This window comes from Nicotiana tomentosiformis, chromosome 5 (genome assembly GCF_000390325.3).
Source record: "Nicotiana tomentosiformis chromosome 5, ASM39032v3, whole genome shotgun sequence".
Lineage (NCBI taxonomy): Eukaryota > Viridiplantae > Streptophyta > Magnoliopsida > Solanales > Solanaceae > Nicotiana > Nicotiana tomentosiformis.
Window position 1 is genome coordinate 30,117,331 of NC_090816.1, and position 12,196 is coordinate 30,129,526.

At 39.6% G+C, this 12,196-nt stretch overlaps 2 protein-coding genes across 2 annotated transcripts; both read right to left on the reverse strand.

Moving 5' to 3' along the window:
* Positions 1-8,375: 8,375 nt before the first annotated feature.
* On the reverse strand, positions 8,376-10,431 carry LOC138892103 (uncharacterized). Its single transcript, XM_070175798.1, has 5 exons — positions 10,370-10,431; positions 10,016-10,250; positions 9,582-9,866; positions 9,374-9,479; positions 8,376-9,088 (listed from the first exon to the last, which is right to left on the reverse strand). Exons 1-5 carry the CDS (start codon positions 10,429-10,431, stop codon positions 8,376-8,378), a joined length of 1,401 nt encoding a protein of 466 aa, XP_070031899.1.
* A 781-nt stretch (positions 10,432-11,212) lies between these two features.
* Positions 11,213-11,743, reverse strand: LOC138892104 (secreted RxLR effector protein 161-like). Its single transcript, XM_070175799.1, has one exon. The coding sequence runs from the start codon at positions 11,741-11,743 to the stop codon at positions 11,213-11,215; it is 531 nt and encodes a 176-aa protein (XP_070031900.1).
* Between the last annotated feature and the right edge of the window lie 453 nt (positions 11,744-12,196).

The following is a 12,196-nucleotide window of genomic DNA, read 5'->3' on the forward strand; positions in this document are numbered from 1 at the left end:
CGGATTCGATCATAGACATTAAATAAACCGAGTGAAAAAAAAAGAGAATAAAGAAAAAGAAAGAAAGGAGTGAAAAAAATAACAAAGAAAAACAAAGAGCGGAAAAAAAAAACTTTTTGTCCAATTTGAAAAAGAAAATCGCGGAAAGCTTATGTGGATATGCTGTCAAATGGCGCGAGCAAGCCACCAGGGTAAAGCCTCCAATGGACGAAGCAGAAATGGTTACGGTCTTCCTACAGGCCCAAGAGGCGGAATACTTCCAGAACATGATGTCCACTATGAGTAATCCATTCACCGAGGCTATCAAAATTGGGGAGATGGTCGAAAATGATTTAAAAATTGGCCGAATCTTGAGTCATGTTGCCTTTAAGTCCACATCACAAACCGTTCAGAACAGTTCGAGGGGTTTGAAGAACAGAATCAGGAGGGAAGAGGGAGCCATTGATGGCTTCGAGCTCGAAGGGGGCCCACAGGTCATTCAACCAATCATATATGCTTTCTAAGGTCCCACAACACTATTATCCCCATCAAGATGCTGCTAATGATGTGGCACCGCCTCCATATGCGGTGATGAACGCGCAACCTTACACGCGACTACAACATTATACACAAAATTGAGCTCCACCTCCCAAAAATGCATGTCCCTACCAAACTCCATATAATCCCCAAACCAATGTTTTCGCCCAAGAGAGCCCCTCAGAAGGAATCAGTTCACCCATATTGGTGAATCATATTCAAATTTATTTCAAAAGCTAATCGGGCTAGGTCTGTTGCAGCCAGTGTCCCCGAACCGGCCAAACCCCGAGTCCCCCTCGCATCAAGCTGATGCTAGATGTAAATACCACTCTGGAGCAGTGGGATATGATACAGAACCTCAAAAGGGCAGTTGAAGAATTGATGATTCAGCATTTAAATCCATAGTAGTCATTGTCGCGGTAGAAAAGAAACCTAAAAACGGCCGCCAAACCTGAAAACTTCTCTGTCATATGGGAGTCTCAGTAGCCGGTCTTGCTATTTTTTCTGCGTTCGGATTATTTCAGGGTGTAATCCGGATGTTTTACTTCACTGCTTTGCTTTCTGATGTAAACCCTTAAGTCTTTACAAATTAAAAAATAAATAAAATCAAATGAAATTAATATTTCATTGTCTAGGAATGTTTATTTTCTTAATATTGTCACCTTTCTTATTCTCTTTTCAGTTCTTTTAATGCAGATTTTAATGACATAACATGACATACTTGCGGACTTCATGCCCAGATCCTAAAACGCTGTCAGACCCCGAAATAATGAGTCAAGAAACATAATATTTTGAAGACAAGGCTTGTAAGAAAATAAATAGAAAATTGGAACAAAGTTGAGATTTCCTCTCTTTGGATCATTGTTGAAGCCGAGATTGAGGATAAAGATTGGGTCAAGAACCGATTAGAACAATTAACATTGATTGATGAAAAACGATCGATCGCAGTTTACCACGGGCAGTTGTACCAAAAAATAATAACTCGTGTCTACAACAAGAAAGTGCGGCCCAAGAAATTTGAAATAGGACAATTCATTCTGAGACGTATTCTCCCACCTCATGAAGAAGCTAAAGGAAAATTGGCTCAAATGTGAAAATGTCCATACATTGTAACGAGAGCATTACCAAAAGAGAGCGTTGTACCTGAGAAGCATAGAAGGAAATGTCCCTGAAATAACTGTCAACGTGGATGCAGCCAAAAGGTATTATGTTTGACCCTCTATGTAGTATTAATGTTCTCTGATTGGGATGACGAAGACTTTCATTCTCGCTACCCAAACACCATTAACCTTTTTGCCAACCCTTTGAGTCGGTTACCTTTTTTTGATTATCCTCTTTGGAACCTGAAGATATTACTAAAAAAAGAATGAAGAAAGAAAAAAAAAAGAGAAAAAAACCAAAACAAAGAAGACAAAAAATTGGTAGAAGAAAACAAAAAGAAAAGAAAAGAAAAAAGACAAAAGAAAATCAAAAACAAAGTTACTTGAACTACGTTCGACTTGATTCCGAAAGGATACATAGGCTGCCTCTCTATAGGGTTCAGTCACACCAAAATAAAAATCCATATTCCCCAAAAAAATAAAAACAAAAAAAAAGTTAAAACTGTGGGAGATGTTACAATGGTTCGGCGATGGTTTCCCCAGAAAGGTTCCAAAGTTGTAATTCAATACAAATCCTTTTTACCCAAATACTTTTCAAGTCCTTCCGATCAATCAACGAGAATGTTCAAGAATAGGAGGATACAGTTACTTGGATCTGATACAAACAAATAAGAGAAATAAAATAAGAGTCTTATTGGTGAAAATCCTTACGTGCACCGTAGGGCGATGACGAGCAGAGAAAATAAAAATAAGAGAGTCTTGTTAGTGAAAACCCGCAAAGGGCACTATAAGGCGATAGTTAGAAAAGAAATAAGAGAGGTCAGCTGGTGAAAACTCGCAAAGAGCACTACTGATCGAAATGAGGATCTTCACAGCCATTGGCATCAACACAGTCCTAGGCAAGGTTTCTCGGTTTTAAGGCAAAATTTATGATGAATTGCTAAGAGTCGAACGGTTTACACAGATCAGGCATCCAGTCCAAAAGGCATGTCATGTTCATTAAAGTCCGTATGTACTCCCAGATAAGTCCTTCTTTAATTTTTGTTCCCCGAAAGGGACACCTTTTATTTAAACTCATTCGCCATTCCATTGTTGTTTTTCTTTGAATCCCTTTCGGTATAACTTCGTGTCAAATTAAAGGCAAAGAAATGATGGTAAGACCGATTACATGGCTCTCGGTTGAATCGAATGGATACATTGAAAAGGCACCCAACCTCTGTAAGGACATCAACGCCACAAACTGACCACCACTTTGAACACTCACAATTTTTCTTTGTTTGTAGCATGAACAAAGCAGTGCAGAATGGCGATTCCTAAAGGTCGAATGTCACCAAAGGTAAGTTTCCTCAAAATATCCACTTTCCTTTTTTTTAGCATGCATCATTATTGTTCATACCTCTCATTTTTGTAGCTTAACTCAGGTAGAACCTTTTTTTCCTAAGGGCATTTAGCTCATATTTCCGGGTAGAAGTACTCTTCGCTCAGGCTACTTTTCGTAGCTTAACCCAGGTAGAACCTTTTCGCCTAGGGGGATCTAGCTCATATTTTCGGGTAGAAGTACTCTTCGCTCAGGCTGTTTTATGTAGCTTAACCAAGGTAGAACCTTTTCGCCTAGGGGAATCTAGCTCATATTTCCTGGTAGAAGTACTCTTCACTCAGGCTCTTTTATGTAGCTTAACTCGGGTAGAAACTTTTCGCCTAGGGGGATCTAGCTCATATTTCCAAGTAGAAGTACTCTTCGCTCAGGCTCTTTTATGTAGCTTAACTCGGGTAGAAACTTTTTGCTTAGGGGGATCCAGCTCATAGTTCCGGGTAGAAGAACGTTTTTCTCAGGTTGTTTTACGTAGCTTAACTCAGGTAGAACCGTTTCACCTAAGGGGATCCAGCTCATAGTTCCGGGTATAAGTACTCTTCACTCAGGTTGTTTTACGTAGCTTAAACTTAGGTAGAACCGTTTTGCCTAGAGGGATCCAGCTCATAGTTCCGGGTAGAAGTACTTTTCGCCCAAGCTTGCTTTTTGTAGCTTAATCCAGATAGAACCTTTTCGCCTAAGGGGATCCAACTCATATTTCCGGATAGAAGTACTCTTCGCTCAGGTAGTTTTATGTAGCTTAACTCAAGTAGAACCTTTTCGCCTAGGGGGATCTAACTTATATTTTCGGGTAGAAGTACTCTTCGCTCAAGTTGTTTTTCGTAGCTTAACTCAGGTAGAACCTTTTCGCCTAAGGGGATTTAGATCATATTTCCGGCTAGAAGTACTCTTCGCCCAGGTTTGTTTTACGTAGTTTAACCCGGGTAGAACCTTTTTGCCTGAAACATTTAATATTTTATTAGTAATATAGGGTACCAACCCCTGGTTACATTTCCTTTTCAGTAATACAAGGAACTAACCCCTGGTTACATTTTCTTTTCAGTAATACATGGCACCAACCCCTGGTTATATTTCCTTTTCATTAATACAGGGCACCAACCCCTGGTTACATTTCCTTTTCAGTAATACATGCACCAACCCCTGGTTAAATTTCCTTTTCAGTAATACAGGACCAACCCTTGATTACATTTCCTTTTCAGTAATACAGGGCACCAACCCATAGTTGCATTTCTTTTTAGTAATACAGGGCACCAACCCCTGATTACATTTCTTTTTCAGTAATATAGTGTATCAACCCCTGGTTATATTTCCATACCAGTAATACAAGGCACCAACCCCTAGTTACATTTCCTTTTCAGTAATGTAAGGCACCAACCCCTGGTTATATTTACTTTTTAGTAATACAGGACGTCAACCCCTGGTTACTTTTCATATCAGTAATACAGGGTACTAACCCCCAGTTACATTTCTTTTCAGTAATATAGGGTATCAGCCCCTGGTTACATTCCTTCTCAGTAATAGAGGGTGTCAACCCCTGGTTACATTTTTTTTTAGTAACATAGGGTACACTACTCTCTAGTTGATTTGAGCTTAAATGCAAGGTACACCATTCCCTAGTCGCATTTCCCCAACATAAGGTACACCAATCCTTAGTTAAGACATTATTTTAACAAGAAGGGTACACCATTCCAAAAAAGAACATCATTATCATGTTCCTAAGGCACACCATTCCCGACACTTTGGTGCTTTTAATAAAGAAGTAGTTTAGAATTTTGTTATAACAACTCACGAAATTTTTCTAGTGAAAATTGGGACAGAAAAATTTCGTTCGTTTGATTGTTCTGGTATCTGAGTAGGTTTTACCTCGAGGTATGGATCCAAAATAAATAAAAGAAAAGGAAAAGAAGTGAATCCAAATGCAAAAGCAGATGGAAAGGATATGGACTGCTTAAGACATGACTGAAGTTATGAGTTGTACATTTCCCGTTTTGATCAGAAGAAGCTGTAGAAGAATGAACTAGCACCTGCAGCTAGCAAGCATCAAGGTTCAGATCAGAGTCTGCGTGAGGAACCAGTCAAGACTCAAAATCAAGTTTTAGAAAACTTATAGATATGAATCTTGTAACTCATAGCTGATAGAATTGTATAGTTTCTTTTGATTTTGATGTAATAACATGACTACAAACCGGAACCTCACTCGATTCTCCAACTCAGCATTCCATCCTTTTCTTTGAACTACACGCAGCCTGATTCCTTTATAACCTGGGATATGTAGGTTGTCCAAAACCAGGACTCTGTTGCACTCTTTTATCTTATCTCTTCCTTTTTGAATAATGGTATGGCCAAATATTAGTCATATCACTTATCTTTTCTTTACCTGAAAACTCTTCATGTTTCAAAGCAAAGAGGGGCATGTTGTGAGTACCTAATTCTTTACCATGCTTGAATGTTTCACCACTTTTTAATATGTAAACATATTTTAAGTTTAATCTACATGTTTTAGCTCTTATTTCATCTTTTATAGTTATTACTTAAGAAAATTATATCACACTCATCTCACCAATACCTCACTTCCCACTTCCACCACTCATTTTACCCCTTTCCCCCAACTCCCTCACATCACTTAGCACACATCTTACCACCAACACAATTATTCCCTCACAACTTACAGTCTCACTCTTCCTCTTTAACAACTCACACTCTACTCTTCCTCTTTAACAACTCTCACTCTTCCTCTCTTTTTTCTTATTATTTAAACACCCTTAAAGGGCAGCCCTTTCTTCGTTCATAGATAGCCAGAAAATACCTTCTTCCTCCTCCAAAAAATGATCTCCAAGACAACCTCAAAATCACCCCGAAAACCTTCCCAAAACGCAGGAAAATAAGCCACCTTCAAGCTCCAAAAACCAGATGCTTTCCTCTACTTAAAATGACCCCAACGCACTGCTGAAACACCAGCAAAACTCCAAAAAAATGTCACCTAAAACCACCCCAAATACATCCCCAAAACACGACTGAAATAAGCTGCAGAACAGTCCCAAAACGTCACTTAAACACAACTGAAATTTCTCCCTAAAACCCGCTCAAATCCCACCCCAAAAGTGCAGCAAAAACAGTTGCGAACAGCTGCAAAAATGACCTCAAATCTGTCCCAAAAACTAGCACCCAAAACCGATGAAACACTATCAAAAACTAGCCTTACACTACCCTTAAACAACAACGAAAACTCGGCTAACGACCCTCGAATCCACAACCAAAACGCTATTGGAAACTACCACTAGAATGAGGTTCAACTCGAGGTTTTCGGGTTCGTCAAAGTTCTCGTCTATAGATCGTTTTGGGTTTGCATTTTTGGAGCTCCTCTTTATTGTAAACACTAAAAAATTTCAGCAATAAAAGGTCCATCTTTTGCACTCTTTTACTCTTCCAATTAATACATTATTTTGGGTGTCTTTGTTGAATATCTTTGAGCATAAAGTGTTATGTTACTGATGAACATGTTATTAATTTCAGTTTAATCTCTTATTTGCATGCTTCAATCATGTTTACTGTTTCTCTTTGATTAAATGCTTAGTCATTCTCATTTGTCAATCTATAAGTAGCAAATATCTTTGTTTACATGCAGTTATGTGCTTTGCTTTAATTGAAGTTTAATACTTGTGAGTATGTTTTTTTGGCTTTAATTTTTTTATTTTACTGCTTAATCTTCATGAAAGCTCACCTTTCGAGCCATCACTGTTATTGGGTAATTTTTAAGCCATTGGGATGATTTTAACTTTTGAGTTTTCATGTTGTTTTGATTACTGTTGAAGTCTTTGAGTATAGTTCCATTTTATTTGATGATTTAATAAATTGGGCTTGGGGGTTGAGTTGATTTGTTAATGATAGAATGTATGAGTCCGCCAAACTGTATAGAGACCCGGTCCTATACCAGTTACCACAGAAATAGCTAATGAACCAGTAAGTAAATGACACAGGAGATTTTACGTGGAAAGATCTCTGCTCAAGGGGATAAAAAATCACGACCTAAATTTGTAGGATTTTAACTTCACTACTTGAGCAATATTTAGATTACAACCTATTGTTACCTAGGAATTAAACTCTTAATCCCTCACTAACTTGTAATACACCTATTACAAGTCACTTTGCAATACACCTATTACAAAGACTTCAACTCATGACTAACTCTAGTCACGACATAAACTCTAAGGGTTTATGGTTTTTGGAGGTTCCTAGTTAAAGCTTCTAAATAAGCAAAGTAGGAATTACAATGAAAAACTAATACAAAGATACAACTCAACTAAGGACATACAAAAGACTTATTGTAGGAATTGGTCCGTAGTAGTATTGTACTTTGTTCTTGATGCACTTGTGACTTCAATGCTTGATTATCAGATCTTGAGTGCTTGAATTATTTCACAAGTGTTCAAGTGATGCTTTGTTGTAATGCTTCTTGTTAATATCCTTTGGATGACATCACTTGGATGATGTAAACACTTGGTTGGTAAAAAGCCTTTCCCAATGGGAAGTGACTGCTGCACTGTTTATGCACTGTAGCATGTACAGTGCAGTCAGTCACTTTCCAACTTTAGAGTTGACTTCGTACTGCTTTCAGGGAAACTCAAAGGGATCAGGTCCCTGAGTTAATTCTTTTCTGTCTGAAGTCATACAACACATATTAGCTTGAGTCCGTTGATAGAGATATATACCAAGTGTACATCAGGTCCTTTATCTGGTTCTTAACAATAAGTTTGTTAGATCATCAAAACATAAATCTAAGATACTTTAAACCCATAAATTTCCCCCTTTTTGATGATGACAAACTTAAAAATTGAAAACCATTTGTAGAACACAATAAACCAGATAAAGTACTAGGAACTTCACAAGTTCCCCCTGACTCTATACCTTCCCCCTTAATCAGATGCCCCTGCTTCAATTTGTCTTCCCCCTTTTGGCATAATTAAAAATACAAAAGCAAGTGATCAGCATAAAGAAGTCTAGCCCAGCTAACTCATGCCACATTTGTGCACACAACATGATAGAAAAGAGAAGCAGAAAAACACAAGGATTTAACAGCAAAAAAAAGTCTTCATTGATTTATAATACATAAGCCTCTGCCAAGAAAGCAGAGGCAAGTTTGGACTGTTGAAAGAGGGAGCAGTTCAGGTGAAATCCATCCACATCACAAAAAAAAAAAAAAAAAACTACCACAAGTCATCAAAACAAAAGAGAGAAACTTGACACTAGTCACTGGTCACTGGAAGATATTCCTAGGGAGTACTAGAGGAAGAAGGCTTGGAGGAGTCCACAAGAGTGATGAGAACAAGGTCAATCCGAGCATTTGCGTACATCTGCTCTGCGAGCAGTTTCTCTCGCAGGTTCTCCACCTATTGCCTGAGCTCAGCATTTTCTTTTGATAGACGAGCAACTTCTTCACTTGATGAACTGGAAGGTCCTGGTGCCCCTATGGCCTGACTTAGATGAGTCTCGAGAATGGCATTCCTTGACTTCAGCTTCCTGATCTCTTCTGTAGCACTATTCTGGGCATTGATCAGTTGGGAGATCGTCGAAGTGCTGCCCATTCCTCCAACCTTTTTAACGCATTCACATTCCTCCAGTGTAATTTTCGAGAATGTCTGTTTCCCGGTTCCCATCTTGGGCTGTCCTAAGGGCACATTAAAGAACTTGAAGACACGCGTGAGAAGAAATCCATAAGGGAGTCCATGGTTCCCATCCTTGAAAGATGCCACTTTCTGCATATGTTCAATCATAATGGCAAGCAAATTGATAGAGCGGAACTCATCCAATGCTTCCATTAAGTATAGATCAGACCGGGATGTGATGGACCTTCTCTCAGCATGAGAGAGCAGAACCTTATTAACCAACTCAAATAATAGTTGGTACACAGGAAGCAGAGCCTTTTTGTGTACCCGTTCCCCATGCTGGACAGCTTTCTCTTTCACAATGGCACGCCTAAAATTAGAGCCACAAGCGCCTCTTATAGATGACAACCCTTCAGATGGAACCATGAGAATGTTTCCCAACACAGTAGCATCTATAACAATATCCACATCATTCATTAGGACACGGATGTGGTCATCTTCAACAGTGAAGAGTTCAACATAGAAACTTTAGATCTCATCCTCATACACCTTGGGCACATCCTCTTTGAATAGATGGCCCCACTGCTGAAATTCCACCATCTCAAGAATTTGTCTCATACCTACCATTTCAGAAATCTCTGGGTCAAACATGCGACCCTACAGTACCTTCTGGTACCGCAGCCTTTCTTGCCCAAGCACACTTACACTTTTCATCCTTTTGACAGAACTGGGTGCCCCAACAGTTTCCAACTTACTTTTACCAGACTTCTCAATGGACTTACCTTTGCTACTTGATTTCACTAGAATATCCTCCACAACTTGCTTAGACTTGATACTACCTTTCACAGACTTTTTACTTGATGTTTCAACAGCTTCCTTTGAAGCACTCTAAACAAATTGTTTCTTTTTCTGAGATATCTTAACCAGGGAACTTGGTTCCTCTTGATCATCCTCATCCACTTCCACCACAGGTATACTTTTGTCACATACAATTTCCCCGTCCTTCACCAGCATCTTCTTCTTTTTCTTGCTACTCCTTTTGCTTTTCTTTAAGGTAGACTCAAAAGCCTCCTTCAGTTGCAACCTTGTGGTAGGTCGCTTAGGAGGGGGCTCAGGAGTGACCAGGGGCTTTCTAATCTTAAAGCGTGCACTGAGAACCATATCACCATGTTCATCCTCATCACTAGATCTCACAACGGGAGGGATGTACTCCAACGATTCAGCATCAAAGTGAGGAGATAGAGAAGGATCGAAGCTGACCTGGGAAGATGATTCCTGACCTGTTTCCTCAGGAGGGGATCATGTTCATCAGCAGGGATCCCAGTAGCTTCTTCAGATGCAGAAGATCTGAAGAGCACCATTGTTTCTTCTTCTCCTAAGAGCGGAGTCCCTTCCCCCTAAGACTCAGGCATGAAAGAAGTTACCTCATTCACCAGTTTCTCGGCAGCAATGGCCAACATGTTTTTAATGGCCTCCTTTTCCTGAGGTTCCATAGCAGCAACAGTAACCAGAGGACTAGCACACTGATAAGTATCTTCCTCGGACACCACTTTTCCTTGTTGAGTTTCAACCTTTTCTTCATCATTGTTCTGTTCTTTGAGAGTATCATGCAACAAAGAATAAACACTATCTAATTTTGGTGCTTCTAAGTCCTCCACACTTAAGGAAGGAGTATCGACATAGGGAGTGATGAGAGAGATAGGGGTGAAAGGGAATCAGGTTTGGGTGTTTCTGGGTCAGCAATGGTGGAAGAGGGGACGTTTGGTGGAGTTTCTAACAAGGCGGATGAGTCAAGGGTTTTCTCTTCAGAGGTGGGTAGGTTTGCTTGCTCTTCAGCCATGGTAGATAGTTGGGTAGAAGGTTCTGGAAGAGTGGAAAGAGAGAAGGATGATCGCTTAAGGTTAGGAGATGTAGGGGTTTTAAGGAGGGGAAGGGTAATTATGAGGGAAGAGAAACAGGTTCTGAAACGGCTGTAGGTTTGTGGGAAGATGCAACGTTGCAGAGGAAAGTGAAAATATTTGAAAGAAAATACGTGATATACAGGGTCTAAAAAGGTGGATGACACGGCAGTTAATTTTGTTTCTTTCGAGATATGCATGAAAAAAACACACGACTACTAACCTGTGGTACAAGAACCAGGTTCTTGACCGGTCTTTCAGAAAAGATTTTTCAACTCTCTTTTACCGCTCGTGCATTGTTTCTTCAACTTCTATAATCATCATGCGTGTCTACCTGCAACGGTATAGAGGTGAGTTAGGCTTGGCCGGAAAACACTTTAGCTAGATTTACCTGAATGTAACTTTCATAGCCATATGGAAGGAAATCAGGTTCTCAATTAGGCTTGATTAACCCCAGTGCCATCCTATTTTCTCAAAATGTTCCCTGCTCAGAGCTTTGGTGAAGATGTCTGCAATTTGATCTTATGTACTTCAGAACTTCATGCAAATAAGCCCCTTCTCCACATTGTCTCCGAGAAAATGATGTCTCACATCAATGTGCTTGGTTCTCTTGTGCTGGACCGGATTCTTTGCCATGTTGAGTGCACTGGTGTTGTCACATAGAAGAGGTACACAGTTAGTGTATACTCCAAAATCCTCCAAATATTGTTTAATCCACAAGAGTTAGGCATAGTAAGAAGCTGCAACAACATATTCTGCTTCATCTGTTGAGAGAGCTACAAAGTTTTGCTTCCTTGTGCCCCATGAAATCAGACAGGATCCTAGGAAGTGAGCTATTCCGGATGTGCTTTTCCTGTCCACCAAGTAACATGCATAATATGCATCAGCATACCCAACAAGATTAAAATTGTCACCTGAAGGGTAATATAGAACCAGGTCCTGTGTTCCCTTAAGATATCTCAGAATCCTTTTGGCAGCCTTTAGGTGAGATTCCTTGGGGTTTGACTGGAACCTTGAACATAGCCCCACACTGAATACAATATCTGGTCTACTGGCAGTGATATAGAGGAGAGATCCAATAATGCCTCGATACATTGTTTGATTTACGAAAGAGCTAGGTTCATCAAAGTCCAATCTAGTGGCAGTGGCAATGGGAGTGTCGATCACTTTTGATTCTTCCATATCAAACCTCTTCAAAAGCTCCTTGATATATTTCTGCTGACTGATACAGGTTCCCTTCGTGGACTGCTTCATTGAAGACCCAAGAAAAAATTTAGCTCCTCCATCAGGCTCATCTCAAACTCACTTCCTATGAGTTTTGCAAATTTCTCACAAAGTGAGTCAACTGTTGCCACAAAGATAATATCATCAACGTATACCTGAACAATGAGCAGGTTCCTTCCTCGTTTCTTCAGAAACAGAGTGTTGTCAATTTTTCCTCTTGTAAAGCCATTTTCTAAGAGAAACTTTGACAACCTTTCATACCAAGCTCGAGGAGCCTGCTTCAAACCATACAATGACTTGTCCAATTTGAACACATATTCAGGATGTTCATGACATTCAAAACCTGGAGTTTGCTTAACATAGACTTCTTCCTTGAGAAAACTATTCAGAAATGCACTTTTGACATCCATTTGGAACAAGGTGAATTCCATATGTGATGCAAAGGCAATGAGAATTCTGATGGCTTCCATATGAGCAACTGGA

What these genes read in the sequence shown, in the direction of transcription:
- LOC138892103 (XM_070175798.1), bottom strand. Translation starts at nt 10,431, where the DNA reads ATGGCTGAAGAGCAAGCAAACCTACCCACCTCTGAAGAGAAAACCCTT. An exon ending in CCGAGAAACTGGTGAATGAG is followed by an intron (nt 9,867 to 10,015) that starts GTAACTTCTTTC and finishes GAAACAGGTCAG; the next exon opens with GAATCATCTTCCCAGGTCAG. An exon ending in TGGTGAAGGACGGGGAAATT is followed by an intron (nt 9,480 to 9,581) that starts GTATGTGACAAA and finishes CAATTTGTTTAG; the next exon opens with AGTGCTTCAAAGGAAGCTGT.
- LOC138892104 (XM_070175799.1), bottom strand. Translation starts at nt 11,743, where the DNA reads ATGAAGCAGTCCACGAAGGGAACCTGTATCAGTCAGCAGAAATATATC.